The following is a 16,276-nucleotide window of genomic DNA, read 5'->3' as shown; positions in this document are numbered from 1 at the left end:
CTGTTTCAAGTTTTTAAAAATACTTTTTGAAGTTTATCTGAATATTTAGGCTGCATTTATTTAGGTCGGGTATCCTAACTACTATGCCTTAACTCTTATTTACATGCATTTTGCTGGTATTGGTTTTGTTACGCATGGGGTGCTATAAAGTTGGATAAAATGGTTGCTCGCAATCCCAATTCTTAAGGTGGGATAAATAATCCCATCTTACTCACCAAATCTAAAGGTTTAGTTAGATCCTCCTTTCTGATAATATGAAATTGCATTATTATCTGTTTTCTTTTAAAAAAAAATGAAAATTAGAGTTACACTTGCATGTCCTTTGAGAGCTTATTTATTTGTATTAAGATTTGGATGGAAAATATTGATCTCAATAAAATAATTATACAAGTTTTTAAATGTACGTCAACATGCTCTGTAAATTATTGAGTCATTGATAATATGATTTGTAATTCAAAAGCTACTTTTTGAAAAATAATATTTTATTACAATTCCATCATTCGAACTTTACATATGTTATATTTACTGCCTTATCATTATAAAAATACGATTAGGTAAAGCTGAAAGTTTATGTAAGTTTTTTTGATTGAGATCAGTATTTTTCATTCAAAAACTTAATAAAAAGTATAATGTTGTATTTTCAGAGGGATGTAAATATATTAACTCAAATTTAAAATTACAATCTCAATTTATGTTGGGCTTGATCATGTGATTTTGAGTATTTTCAAAATCAAATTAAGATACACGTAAAGGTGATCATTGATTGGGTTGGATTTGGATCTTATTTCTAGTTTGGGCTGAAGTTGTTTCTGTATAAAGATTTTGGGCCTATATTGCTGATTGAAAATGGGCTCAATTCCCTGGTGGTGTTGGATAAGGATCCAGATATCTGGCCCCAATACTGAATTCGTGCACCGATTTAGGCTTTGCTACGACGCTGCCCCTAAGAGAACACAGCTATTTTAGTTGAGAACGACGACGTTTAGCTCTCTGGCGAAATCTCTCCGGTGCTCGCCTAAGCAAGCTATGCAGCTCACTCTCGAATTCGGGTAATTTTGTTTTCTTCTTTGGATTTCAATTTCGACGTTTGATTGTTCAATGCCGAAAACATAATCCTAATTGCGGAAAATCCCAACAACTAGTATGTTAACTGTACTCTACGAAATTGACATTTTTCGTGTTGCTTTTTGAGTTAAGGTGTATGACAATTACGTGCTATCTGTAACCCCAGTGAATCTTACGATGGCGGCAGTGAACCGTGTGCTTTTCCTTTCCTTTTAATTTGTTTTTTTGGTGTAAAATGTTATTTTGATAGCTTTAAGGGGCGATCAAAGCTTTTCTACGTTATGAGCAGCAGCAAAGGAGCAAGCTTTAGTCCTAGATTTTTATGCTCTTCCTACATTTCTGTAGTCTTTAATTTGCAACACAGTCGTATGGTTGGATGACATGTTGGGGCAATGACTCAAATCGCTACTGTTTTGAAATTTTTAGTGCATAATGAGTTGATTAAAGTAACAATACACTTACTGTTACAGAATGAAGCAACTACACCCAAGAATGTGAACCAATCATGTTGTTGTTTAATGCTCTTTCTGAAGCTAAGAAAACATGCACTATCTCTCACTTGATGATGGCTCAGAAAGTTTTTTGCTTCAAGTTCGTATTTGTTGTCTTTTCGGACTTCATTTTCTGTTATACTGCAATTCTGAGATTTTTTTTCCTGTTTGAATGCCAGTGGTGGCCTGGAACTTCTGTGTGATTCCGTGAAAATCCACAATGTCAATGTTGAACCACAAGCTGAAGGAAAGAAGGTTAATCCCTTTCGTGCGGCTGTTCCTTCTTGGAAGCCTTTTTTTTCTGTACACTAAAGTGAAGTTGGTATGTTTTGTTTGGTTTTCAACAGTTAACCATGAAACACTTGCTCTCATGGGTCCGCACCAACTTGATCAAAGAAAGACCTGAAATGTTTATGAAAGGAGATACTGTGTAAGTAATTTAATTAGTGTATTTTGACTGCATTTTGCACACATTATAATATTTCATATTTTAACATCAAAATGCTTTGTGATACTCCTATGAATGTTTGCCATTCTGGCAAGGTAATTCTGCGCACCTGCTACTAACCCTTGAACAAATATTGCTGGATGGATTTAGTGGCCTTCCAGCATAAAAAATTATTATAATTAGGTAAACTAATCAAAATATGTTTTCACCTTCCCCAATTTGGCTGTGGAAAATATATAATTTACTGATGTACTCTTCAGTGGCCTTCCGATGATATCTTGTTCTGGTGTAATGTTGTCCTAGAGATTATGTGAAATATACACGATTATATCTTCTTTTGCATGAAACTGATATTATTGATATTATTCCTATAGCAACCACTATCTTTAATTCGCTTCCGGTAGTCATTCAACATTGTCCACTGTTATACTTCCCCGCATGTTTTTTGTTATCCATTAGCACAAGAGAATGTGAAAAAACTACAAGTTTCAGGAAAGGTTTCTTTATGGTGCTGATCTATATTAGGTAGTGGATTTAACTGATTACGATGGGAAACTGTTGTTCTTCTCTCACCCAGTTATGTTGATTTATACGAGTTTGAGTGCTCAAGTCATGCACTTGAAGAATAGATGAAGTGCTAACACTTTGGTATTTTGTCGTCCTGCATGCAGGAGACCTGGAGTTCTGGTCCTAGTAAACGACTGTGATTGGGAACTAAGTGGGCAGCTTGAGACAGTGCTGGAGGAGAAGGATGCTGTAGTTTTCATCTCAACTCTGCACGGTGGATAAAATCTATTTACACACCATGTTAACTTTAGCCGGAGGTGATACAGATATTTCAAACCCCATCAATCCACCTTCTTCAAGAAATAAATTGCACTGTGTAAACTCTTGATGCTAGGCGTAATCCTTAAATTGGTCTATACTTTGATGTTTATACGACACTCTTATTACTACAGTAATCAAGTGGGAAGAGCTGGACTCCTATTTTTCTTAGGTCCTTTACGTGAAGACTCAACAACATGTGCACACACACACACACGCACACACGGACGCAATTGATCTTTGGTTTGGCTCCTTTCTTGTTTCGGGATAAGAATTGTTGATTCTAAGCTAGGAAAGCAACATTGCCTAACTCGTGACAGGGTAAATGGTGTGGAAGTTTCCAAGAATTCTTTCGAGACGATTATGCAACAGATTGTGGGAACATGTCCTTTTGGGAACGGCATGCCGTCCATAAATTCTTGTATCGTTGTATGATGTGGAAGGCCAGAAAATTGAGTTGCGTGACAAAACTTTCTTCAGCTTAGATATGATGTTGAGTTACACAATTGTTCATGCAAAAATGCGGCCCACAGCGTGGCGTGCTGCCCTTGTACTGTACCCGCAAATGTCGACAAAATTGAGGATTTCACAAATCTTACAAAGAGGGTTTAAGTGATTATGTACATTGAGATGGAGATTAGTTGCCGTTCTAACATTCTTGGGTGTTTAGAATTTCACAGAAGGTGGGGACTATAGGACTCGTGTGTACTTTGTATTGGTTCATGAAGTTATTAAAGAAATGATAAAGAGGTCTTAAATTCAATTTTGGAGAATGTTAGAACTAATACTACGTCTTTGGAGAAGATGACAGTGAGTCATTAAGGGTCGTCTCATCATCTGCACAATTTTCTGTTTGGACGTAAGAACAGGGTATTATACATCTTCAAGACCGAGCAAATAAAAAAGACAAACTGTTACCCAGTGTTGAGAGTGGGATTCGAACCCACGCCCTTTCGGACCAGAACCTTAATCTGGCGCCTTAGACCAACTCGGCCATCTCAACTGGTTGACTGGGCAAGAGCATGAAAACAAAACAGAGAAGAGTTCTTATTCTGATATCTGACTGACATGTTACAAAGAATGAAGATCCTACAATGAAAGATGAGTGATGTCATGTGATACATACATATACATGCAAATACAATGCATATTCTTTGGGGTTTCTGCCATCTTTCTTTACTCTTATTTATATAAGATATAGTTGATGGACGTATGGATGCATGCATGCCATTTCATCAGATTTGACATCTGTTGCGATCCAGTACATATATATAAGATAGGTTTTGACAAGTGTGTCAACATGTGTTATTATTATTATCAATATGATGAGTATGCAGTCTCATGCATGCATGATTTGATCATACTGACTGATGATCTTGTCTCAGCCGTCAATCACGCCCCTTTCCCCAACGCCTTAGCTTCCAATCCTCTTTCTTCATACAATTACCAGTAGCTACCCGCTTTTACTCGTTTTCCTCCATTTCTAAGTTCAAATTCTATCTGATTTTATCACTTTTTTTTTTTTTTATGGGAATGCGATGGCTCAATGTTGATTTAATAACAAATATTTATTTGGATCATACGTTTAAATTATGTCCTGTTAGCAGTGAAATATAATATATATACACATATTAATGTACGTGTGCAACGGAAAGCTAACACTAAAATTATTAATTTACGAAATTTCTAGAAATGAATAAATAAAACTATTAGCCCTTTAATTGATTGGGCCAAACTCTATGAACAATTAATTCAAGGATAACTATTATATATGAAGAAAAAAAACAAAGAAATTGAAATCCCACCAAGCAATATATATGATGCATGTGAGACAAATAATTCATTTGTTGGCCAATATAATTAAATATATATTGAAGAAGATAATAATCCCCCCCAACTATCACTATCCAATCACCCCCACCCCCACTCCCACTCCCACCCTCAAAAAGAAGAATATATATATGAAGGGTATAGTGTATATATATAGAGCATGCAATTGGAAAGATGCATGGTGATAGGAATTGTTGATATGGGGATGGATGGGACAAGATATACTAATAAGTAACATGATGCATTATATATGTAAGTCATATTAACATCCACAAACATTTTGTGATCACAGGAATTCCAGAAACATACATTACAACAATCATTTTCATGTGTGGTGCCCCCCCCCCGACTACCCTCTTGACCCAACCTCACATGCACTCTGCCTCATTTTACCACCTTCTTGCCCCATTTCCCACTACCCACTACTTCTGTCTCTGTTCATTTGATATATATAATGTAATCATATTAGTTTCGGATGTATGGTCTTGGGACTAATTAGGATTGTTATATGATGTGATGGGTTTTGAGATTGGATTATTTGATTCTAATGATATGTTTAATAATGGGTGTCAAGCTTTTATAGTTATGAATAAGAATAGTTTATAGTAAATTTATAGGGGTGCATCATGGCCTCATCTTTAACCCTAACTTGTTAATTTGAATTGTTTGCTTCAACCTACTCTTTCTACTATGCTACGCAAACACAAACAACTAATATCGCTAATCAGCTCTTACTCCTACTTCAAAAATTCAAATTTTTTAATTATGTTTGATTAATTTTCAGCTAAAACCTTTATATATAATCATATTTGTTTTAGTATTTCACCAAACCATACCATTTGGACAAACATCCTCATAGATACATATCTAGTCCAGAAAAGCGGGTAGTTCTCTCTCCACACAGTTTCGCTTCTTCCTTCTTTTGTCTTTCTTTGTTTCGTCCTCGGTGAGGTTAAGCGTCTGTTCAACTTGGTACATACGTGATCTTTTGCACGAATTCAGCGATTTCCATGTGCAATTTCGTCACAGATTGCTAACTCCTCCAAGACCAAGTATTGGGTCATTGAGAATAAAACAAGAACAATGAGTTTGTCGGGCACATCTACGACAACGACCTTCGACCGCTCAAGTTAGGTTGATCGAGAGAAAAGTTTGCGATCACAAAGTTCGATCTCAAAGAACGTGTAACAGTTACCTCTAATTATGGCGTCTGGGTCTATTTATAGAACACAGCTGGATACTGTTGACTGGGCCACGTGATCGAACGACTGCTGTTAACCGGGTCTTCAAAGGCGGAGTTGGATCCGGGTCGGATCCTTTCCGACCCGTCCGACAGAGGAAGCGCGGATCTGTAGTGAAAAAGATGGTAATACCCTTAATGAAGGGTGTTTTTGGCATTTCCTAGCATATTTTACTAGATACCCATCAATTGGATTTGGGGTAATTAAAATAAGAAATCATTACATTTTCATCTCATAATCTATGACAAATTATTATTATTATTTTTTGTATAATTACATAAACCACTCTCTCGCACCCAAAAAAATACAATAATTTGTGTAATGATGTTGATGTTTTTAGAGAATGTATGTATAATTTTTCAAAAAATGGGGGATGATTTGTGTAAATAATGTTAATATTTTTTTGTTGCATGTATATATAATTTTTCTGAAAACATGGGTGGTTTCTACAATTTTTTGGATCTATGTGTAAATAACTATAACAAAAATAAAATTTAGGTATAATTATTTAAAAATTAAAAAAAAAATGGGGGGAGGCCCCTTGGGTCCGTCATTGCATAGAATATGATTAATTAGGTACCTTCTCATTTATAAGTCTTCTAGAAAAATAGAAAATAGAAAATTAACCCACATGCACTTAACTCCTGCTTATAAATAAAAGTCAATACCAAATCAAATAAAAGTGAATAATAATGAATCCTACCCACCAATTTTATTTTTTAAAAAGAAAAAAAAAAGTAATTAATAACGAAATTAAATAATAATAAATAGGAAGATGGGCAGTTGAAAGCATATAATTTTAGGACCAGTAATTCTTTATCTGACGGGTAAGATTGAGGTATCACAATTAAAAGATTATAAATTTGAATTCTGCTTATCTAATTTAATGTTCTATTACTAATAATAGTGTATTATTTTTTTATTTGCTTTTGAATTTATTGATTAATTTAAAAATATTGATGATTTATGTACTAAATATTGTAATAAAATTATGGTGGATGTATTTTCAATATGTTAGGAGTGATGGTTGGGCATTATGGCCATTAAAAAAGGGGGTGACCCAAATAATAAAAAAGTGGGGTGGAGAGGGGTCATTTGGAATTTATGAAGAGTAAGGGGGGTTGGCTCCCAATTTATGATCCACCACCACCCCGAAATCGACAACTCTATGCTAGGACTCATGCCTCCCTTCTATTCACGACTTGCCTTTATTTTCTTCTGCCACTTCTACTCTGGACTAAAAATCATTTACAGTGTTTGGATTCGTTTTTTAGTATTTTGTGGAAATAGGAAGGGAAAAATAAAGATAAATAAGTGTGCGTTAGAGATAGTATGTATGTTTACATTTATTTTAGAGATAATCTAAAATAAATTTTGTATGTTTAATATTGTGTTTTAGGAAATAAAAATTACTATTCATTGTCAAATCATGTCTTTTTTTATATATATTTATGTATATATATATATTTATGTTAAAACAGTTAAAATCCACATAAGGTGTTTTTGAATGATGGCAAACATTGAGTATATTTTAACTCATCTCGGAGATAAATTGAAAATGAAAACAAACATAGTGATTTATTTCGATTCACTTTTCGTATAATTAAATATTTTGTAAAATATAATTTTCAATTAATTAATTAATTTAATTCATACATAGCACCACTCATATGCTAATACTCTTTTATCTTATGCTTATTATGGGCTAGCTGGTCACTTGGTTTTGTTGGGGATTTCTAGATTTATTTTTGAGGTTAAATGCAATTTATTCCGTATGATACGTAAAATGAGCAAATACTCCCCTATAAAAATAGAATTAACAAAATACCCTCCCGTATTTCAAAAAATAAAGCAAAATACCCCTCGTAAAAAAATTAGCAAATTATCCTCATGTATTTTAAAAAATAAAGCAAATTACTCCTTATCAATGGTTTAGATGGGGAGCGATTTGCTTCATTTTCCAAAATACAAGGATGATTTACTATTTTATTCTTTTCAGAAATTTTTTGCATATTTTTCATACCACAGAGACTAAATTGTATTTTTCTCTTTAATTTTCAGTCAAATGAAGAGAAAATTGGTAGTTATGTAGGATCAAGAATATGTTCAATTTTATAATAAAATAGGAGAGTAGTTAAATTATAATTTAAATAAAATATTTTATAGTGAGGAAATGAAATGATTATTCATTGGTCTTAATTTTAAAGTGGTTGATAGCTAGGCTGGTCGAATTTATTCCCCAATTCCCTGCCCCCTACCATTTATCATAACTAATAATTAAAAAAAGAAAATAGACTAGTGATTGAAATTATAATTTTTTAGCTTATTTCATTTTTTAAATATTTTTTAAATTAAAAATAATTATACAGTCCCTCGACGGTGAAATATTGGACATTACTACTTTATTAGTACGAATCTATTATTTTTGATTAATATTTGAAGAAAACACGTAGAGAAGAAGATTAAAAATGGGTAAAACAAACAGTATATAGGATATTACAATCCATTAAAATTTTTATAAAAATTTAAAAAATATATAAATTATAATTCATAATTCAAAATGGTATTTTGATCAGTTAAAAAAAAAAAAAAAAAGGAATGGAAACCTTATGAACTGAAATAGTTATTCTAAGCCTTGATGCTTAATAAATAATAGAGATATCGATGATGTCTCAGCTTAGTGTTAATATTAAGATTGAGGTTCTTTCATTAACAAGTTATCACGTGTTTTTTAAGTCCCACAAGATGTGCGAATATTTATTTCACTTTGTGTGTGTTATAGTAATTTATTTGTTATTAACTATTTATTAAATTGATGTAATTTTATATTTTAATTTTAATCATATTAATGCATTAGTTAAATAGACGTATTATTAGTGGGAGGGTAAAAGATGACGGGCAAAACTCGTATGGGCAGTGCAGCTATTAGGGTGACACCCACAACCACATGGGATTAAAACACAATTAACATTATTCATGTTGTAATGGTGATTAGATGTGGGAATGAGAAATCCAATTGAGAACCCACTAGAGATAATGTAATGGGCCCACAGTTGGTCCACCTAGGCCACCTAGGAGGTTGGTTTCTATGTGTGTGTGCCTTTTGCAATTGATGATGCACCACCCTTTCCGATGCTTAGATTAAAAGGAACATCAAATTATTGTTTGCATTTCCATTTATTATTACTACACATCCATATCTAATCTAATTATATATATATTTATTGTAGTTTAAAAAATTATATTTAATATTTTTAATTTTTAAAGTTTGTTTCGTCTAATAAATAAATTTATTCATTAGTTAAAATTTTATCGAATATGATGAAATTAACAAAAAGAATTAGATAAAAAATTATATTTGCCATCGATTGACTTATTATTTCATTTGTTGCAAGTAAAAAAAAAATTATGACAAAATTACTCTTAATACATATTCACATATTAATTCATGTGACAAGATATATTTTTATCGTTATAAGGGTAATTTAGTCATAAAAAAATTATTTGACATGTAATAAATAAGTAACTACAGAGAGTACAAATGTAATTACACTAAATCTCTGGAGAGAAGGGTGTGATTATTTGTATAAAATTAGATAATAATTATCGGGTCACTGAGTGACAATTACACAAAAGTAAAATTCAAATTTATAATTTTATAGTGACGTGGCTTCAATTTTACCAAACATGTTTTAAAAAATTTGTTCATAGTACAGACCGTTTTTTATGTGTATAACTAATTAAAAATTCAACAATATGAAATATAAAGTATGACAGAAACACAGCATTATAATATAACAGCTGGTGAATTAAAAAAAGAAAAAAGAAATTGAGAATTCCAAGAAATATTTGAACATGTAATGAATTGGCAGCATTTTAGGACAGTAACAAGAAACAACAAAGTGTTATTTTATAATTTCAAAGTTGACAAAATCTCAATTACAGATGACACTATAATATATATATATATATATACATCATCGGGATTCTATTTCATCATTTTTATAAATAATAATAATAATAATAATATTATGGGTCACCAACCATTACCATTTAACTTTAATTACATCATTCTTAATCAGAAACAAATATTAAATAATAATCATATAATTAACCGAAACTAAAAGGACTCGGATTATGCAATTAATAATAATAATGAAGGAGACGTAAAGTGATTTTAGTACAAACCTGTGGAACAATCGCCCAACTTTGGATACTTCACCAATCTTATTTATTTTTACTTACCAAAATGACAATTATATTAAGATTGTAATAAATTTTTGAATATAGAATAAAAGAAATAATGGATCTAAAATATTAAGAAATAAATAATGAAATAGGGAAAAAGTGATGGGTTAGATGAGATGATAAGAGTAGTGTAGGTATTTGAGGCGTTGAGGAGGAGGGTAGTAGTAACAGTAACAGTAGCAGTAACAGAGCAGGAATGAGTAATGAGGAGGTGGTGGTGGTGTTTTTGTTTTGACACCATAAAATATATAGATAGGCGTAGGCAATGCCGTCACGTCACCATGAAATCAGAGAGATATTCCCCTGTTTTGGCAGCTCCCAGGGTATATTCGTAATTTCATCCCCCACATGTCTGTACATAGTATCAATGCTGCTTATAGACGGTTCGGTTGGGTGTGTACGTATAGGGTTGTAATTAAGCAAGCAATTTGAGCACCGCGTTTTTCCCAAGGACACCCCAAACAATGCAACATTGCAAATGCTACGCCGTCTGATTTATTACCTGCTCTCCTCTCCTCTCTCTCTCTTTTTCTTTCTCCCCTTTGCCTTTTCTTTTTCATTTTTTTTGTTTATTCATTTCATTTCATCTTTTTCTTTCTTTCTCTCTCTAGAAACCTTCCCTCTACTCTTCTGTTTGCCAGGATTCCCAACTATTCTCCCCCTTCACAACCCACTCAAATCAATCTCCTCCTTTGTTTTCTTCTTCTGTAAACGTTGTAGCAAGTGGGCCCGAGAAATGCTACTGGAGTTGGAGTCCTCAGCTGTTCATCGTTTTTGCCGGCCGTAGTTGTTCAGTCCAGCAATACCCAGCAAACTTCTTTGCTAGCCCAGATACTCATAAACCCTGCTGTTGTTATCTTTGAGATAATAAACACGTAAAAATGCCTGAGCCACAGCTGTTGTCCACGGAGCCAGCCGAAAATGACAAGAAAAAATCGAAAGATGAGAATTTAGATAGAGAGAAGGAGAAATTAAGTGATAACTCCACCACAGCTACGACGCCGAGATCAGTAATTATCATCCCTCGAAGCAAATCCCAAGCCACCTGCCGTCGGGTAACACCCACTTCGATTTCTGAGACCAACTCAGCTAATGTTCTCGAGAAGCACCTACCCAACGGGGATCTGTATATCGGAACGTTCTCCAACAACACACCCCACGGGTTAGGCAAGTACTTGTGGAAAGACGGGTGCATGTACGAAGGGGAGTGGAAGAAAGGAAAAGCGAGCGGCAAGGGGAAATTTTCTTGGCCGTCGGGGGCGACGTTTGAAGGCGAGTTCAAGTCTGGTCGGATGGAGGGTACGGGCACGTTTATCGGGTCCGATGGGGATATGTATAGAGGGTCCTGGTCGGGGGATCGGAAGCACGGTTACGGGGTTAAGCATTACAGTAATGGGGATTATTACGAAGGTCATTGGAAGAGGAACTTGCAAGATGGGCAAGGGAGGTACCTGTGGAGGAATGGGAACGAGTATATTGGGGAGTGGAAGAATGGGATGATTCATGGGCGGGGGGTTTTAGTTTGGAACAATGGGAACAGGTATGACGGTAATTGGGAGAATGGGGTTCCAGAAGGCCACGGAGTTTTTACTTGGCCTGATGGGAGTTGCTATATCGGGTGCTGGTCGAATGATTCGTGTAAGAACAGCAATAGGACACAGATCTTGAACGGTACTTTTTATCCTGCCCACAAGGCCAAGTACGGGAACGGGATTGGGAATGACGAAGGTTTAAAGGGGTATTTCAGTAAGTTATCCACGCCGTTGATGGTGGTGGGGGAGGAGACTGTGAATGTTATGGTCGGAGGGAAGAAGAGGTCCTCCGTGGATGGAGGGATGACGGAGAGGCCTTTTCCTAGAATTTGCATCTGGGAATCGGATGGGGAAGCCGGAGATATTACTTGTGATATTATTGATAATGTGGAGGCCTCAATGTTGTACAGAGATGGGTTTCCGTTGAATCGAGATGGGATTAAACAGTTTAGGAGGAACCCCTGTTGTTTTAGTGGCGGGGAAGTGAAGAAGCCGGGACAGACAATATCGAAAGGGCATAAAAGTTATGATCTGATGCTCAATCTCCAGTTGGGTATAAGGTATTAAGAATGAACTTGTGTTTATGGAAATGAATTTGATGATTGGGTGTTCTTGTGTTTCCGATTTTCTAAAGCTTTTATTCAACTGGCCTAAATTTTTCTTCAGGTATTCCGTGGGGAAGCATGCTTCGATTTTGCGAGATCTTAAGCTGAGTGATTTTGATCCTAAGGAGAAGTTCTGGACTAGGTTTCCTCCTGAAGGATCGAAAATCACACCCCCCCATCAGTCTATGGAGTTCCGGTGGAAGGATTATTGTCCTGTGGTATTTAGGTAATCAAATTTCTTGAATTTGGCCTGTTTAATATGTAGTAGAATGCATTTCTTCTTCGTACATTCTGCTTTATATTATTTTGATTTTTAGTTTATCAATATCCTATTGGTTATTGAAAGTTCAACTTGTGCTTTATATGGATTCTAAAATTGTGAATTTCTTTATTGGGTTGTCAGACATTTGAGGGAGCTATTTCAAGTAGATCCTGCGGATTATATGTTAGCTATTTGTGGGAATGACGCTTTAAGAGAACTTTCATCTCCTGGGAAGAGCGGAAGTTTCTTTTACTTGACACAGGATGATAGGTTTATGATCAAAACTGTAAAGAAATCAGAAGTCAAGGTTGGTTGGCCGCCTCTTTTACTTGTTAAAATTAGGGAAAAGAATGTTATCTAGATTAGTAATGATACTAGATTGACAGCAAAACTTGTTTACCTGTAGCTCTTCGAAATTTCTATTTCAAGGGGGTGGTTTCAGTTGCAAAATTGAAGTTTGGTTATTTGTTTCTTCAGGTGCTTCTTAAGATGCTTCCTAGTTACTATCAGCATGTCTGCCGTTATGAGAATTCTCTTGTGACAAAGTTCTATGGAGTCCATTGTGTCAAACCAGTTGGTGGAGTCAAGGTATGTGCTGGTTCATCAAATTTTTTTGTTTGCCTGTTATGTTCTGAATCTCTGCATATAACTAACTTAAACCACATTGTCATAAATTAGACCCGGTTCATTGTAATGGGAAATTTGTTCTGCTCGGAGTATCGAATCCATAGAAGGTTTGATCTGAAAGGATCATCCCATGGCCGAACAACTGATAAGCCTGAGGGAGAGATTGATGAAACCACAACTCTCAAGGACCTAGACCTCAACTACGTATTCCGGCTGCAGACCAATTGGTATCAAGAACTTATCAAGTTAGTTTGGTGCATCTCTTCTTTTCCTATGGATTACTCTATTTTATAATGTTGGCATTTTCCTGATCTGCTGATCATCTTTCCAGACAAATTGATCGTGATTGCGAATTCCTGGAGGCAGAACGGATAATGGATTATAGTCTTTTAGTTGGCGTGCATTTTCGTGATGATAGTACCGGGGACAGAATTGGATTGTCACCCTTTCTGTTGCGTACAGGTAATTTAATTTTAAACACTTTCTTGATTGATAGATTAGTTGCTCGGACATGAAGATCGCTTATACCAAATTCTTTGCTCCACAGGAAAGAGTGATTCTTACCAAAATGAAAAATTCATGCGTGGCTGTCGATTCCTTGAAGCAGAACTACAAGACATGGATCGGGTTTTAGCTGGCAGGTATGTAGTTTGAACCAAATTATATTCTCTGTTTGAGCTGTCCTTCTAAAAATTTTTTGCACATAAAATTATGTATTGGAATCATTTTGTAATGTGAAATTTGTTATGTTGACTCGGGTGTTTAAAATCCGACACATTTTTCATTGGTAAACCCAAACTGATTTTTTTCTGATAAATAATTGGAAAACTGAATTATGAGTGATTTGGCTATGCTTGAGATCAATTATTTTTTTGTTGCACTGAATTTGAGCATGGTAGTTGAGGGCCTTTGATGGAGTGGCAATATTGTATAGGCAGTTCTATTAAAATACGGTTGTTTGTGGGGTTTCTTTTAAGCATGGTCTGATAATTGCTACTCTGGATAAGAGCAAGCCTGTATTTCCTATTCTTTTTTGTATCATCCAAACCGTATGTAACAAGTATTGATGATCTGTTCCATCCTAATTGGTGGTTGAGGATTAGTATAATGGAATTATGGAAATATGGGCGGAAACTGATTAGTGAAATGATCAAGCATGATGTGTGAGGATTGATAAATTTTGTGGTATTGGAAGATTAAGAATCTATTTATTTGTATTCATCAATATGTTTGTAGGTAGTGGTTCAGTTCTGAATCTTTAGTTTCTATTATCAGGAAACCATTGATCAGGCTTGGGGCGAACATGCCAGCCCGGGCAGAGCGGGTAGCTCGAAGGAGTGATTTCGATCGGTACACTCCTGGTGGATTTAGGAATTTGACACCTTTCCGAAGCGGTGAGACCTATGAAGTAGTCCTCTACTTTGGGATCATAGACATTTTACAAGACTACGATATCAGCAAGAAGCTTGAACACGCATACAAGTCCTTGCAAGTCGACCCTACTTCAATATCAGCAGTGGATCCGAAGCTATATTCGAAAAGATTTCGAGATTTTGTTGGGAGAATATTTAGAGAAGATAGGTGAGTCCAAAGAGAGACGAGAAAGGGAAATCACAGGATTCTTAGTTGAATCTTGAATCCCCGGCTACGGCTACGGCTACGAGAGCAAGCGATGTAGATAGAGATACCATCTTCCTTGGTCGCTGGCTAGCCATTGGCAGCCAAAGTTGGGATCGGCAGAGGGTGAATTTGGGGCACGGCTAAATTTTTGGGGATCAGCCATCGGTGGAAGTTTGGTTTTGTACATTGGAAGGAGAAATTGGTTCTTTGTTTATTTTTGAAGTAAAATTTTTTGTGTAAGCTAAGTAGCATGAGGTGTGAAGATTTGAAAGATAGGTATGGGGAAGAGGGGAAGCAGGAAGTGTTGTGTGTTTCCCCAAGAAAAGATTCAAAATATATGGGGTATGGGTGATTTGAATAATGGAAGTGTACAGATTACAGGAAAAAGAAAAAGGTTGGATAGATTATGAAATTATCATACTCTTTTTGGTGAGATTTGTTTGCTATGGAAGTCCTCACCCACCCACCCCTCCCTCCCTCTTTTCTGTGTTTCTCTTTAATATAAGGTACAAAAATGGTGTCACACTCACACTCGCTCTCTCTCTCTCCCCACATGAGAGAGAGAGAGAACATGAGAGAGAGAGAGAGGGACATTTGCTGAAAGAAGAGGGGGGAGGGGGGCCTGAGAAGAGAGTTGTATGAAAACATAAAAAGGAGAGAAAGAGAAAAGGTGAGGTGTGGTATTTCTTCTTCTTGCCTACTTTATTTACCCAACTCCCCCTCCTTCCTTTCTCTTTTTACTGTACAGCACCCCCATTTTTAACTCAGAATAGTACTAGCACTAGTATTTTTCCTTGTTTTCAAGAAAATCTCATCAGTCAGCTTACCCCCATTCATTCAAAATAGCAAGATTTTCTTCATATATGGGGACAATCTGGTCATTTGATGAAGCACTATGATCTGTTTGGGGAGGTCAAAGTCTTGAATGTGGGGGAGGTAGGGCCCATCTCTCTCCTCTTTTTGACCACCTCCTCCTTCCTCCTTTCTTTTCATCTTCACTTACCTCACAATCTCTCTAATATATCCTAACCAATTTTCTTCTCACTTGTCAAAATCCCCATCTCTAATTTTTGTTGTTTGCATCTGAATTAAAGCTACTCCACCACAATAATCACAAATTAACCTCAATTCATAATTGAATATATGAAAATTAAACAATCAAAAACTATTACTTTTAATCATTAAATCACCCTATTAATATATTTAGAACCCATTCTTGGCAAATGTAGATATTCGTACAACAAACGAATCTTAACAAGAGATTTGATAATTGAATGCCCCAAGGCTTGATTCTTTGATATTCATTATCTCACATTTCCCTAATCAACAAAAAAAACCATTGTCATTCTCATCAAATCAATAGTTTACAATATTATCACAAATGGTTTGAATATTGGGGTTTGACAGAATATTTGGGTACGCTCACATTATTCATTTGCTTCGTTGTTACCATAATCTTTTGCCAGCTTTCACATCCATACG

At 35.3% G+C, this 16,276-nt stretch overlaps 2 protein-coding genes and 1 non-coding gene across 3 annotated transcripts; 2 read left to right on the top strand and 1 right to left on the bottom strand.

Moving 5' to 3' along the window:
• The first annotated feature begins 897 nt into the window (after window positions 1-897).
• On the top strand, window positions 898-3,000 carry LOC105176537 (ubiquitin-related modifier 1 homolog 1). Its single transcript, XM_011099367.3, has 4 exons — window positions 898-1,049; window positions 1,736-1,811; window positions 1,904-1,986; window positions 2,676-3,000. Exons 1-4 carry the CDS (start codon window positions 1,027-1,029, stop codon window positions 2,791-2,793), a joined length of 300 nt encoding a protein of 99 aa, XP_011097669.1. The 5' UTR covers window positions 898-1,026; the 3' UTR covers window positions 2,794-3,000.
• Window positions 3,001-3,751: 751 nt separating this feature from the next.
• On the bottom strand, window positions 3,752-3,832 carry TRNAL-AAG (transfer RNA leucine (anticodon AAG)). The gene has a single exon. It is a non-coding gene; the product is annotated as a tRNA-Leu (tRNA).
• A 6,750-nt stretch (window positions 3,833-10,582) lies between these two features.
• LOC105176528 (phosphatidylinositol 4-phosphate 5-kinase 1) lies at window positions 10,583-15,227 on the top strand. Its single transcript, XM_088877683.1, has 8 exons — window positions 10,583-12,240; window positions 12,347-12,511; window positions 12,689-12,854; window positions 13,025-13,135; window positions 13,226-13,419; window positions 13,506-13,636; window positions 13,722-13,815; window positions 14,450-15,227. The coding sequence occupies exons 1-8, from the start codon at window positions 11,030-11,032 to the stop codon at window positions 14,757-14,759; spliced, it is 2,382 nt and encodes a 793-aa protein (XP_088733809.1). The 5' UTR covers window positions 10,583-11,029; the 3' UTR covers window positions 14,760-15,227.
• Window positions 15,228-16,276: the final 1,049 nt, after the last annotated feature.

Source organism: Sesamum indicum, linkage group LG2 (genome assembly GCF_026168435.1).
Source record: "Sesamum indicum cultivar Baizhima isolate 11 linkage group LG2, ASM2616843v1, whole genome shotgun sequence".
NCBI lineage: Eukaryota > Viridiplantae > Streptophyta > Magnoliopsida > Lamiales > Pedaliaceae > Sesamum > Sesamum indicum.
This window is presented reverse-complemented; position numbering and strand designations above follow the sequence as displayed.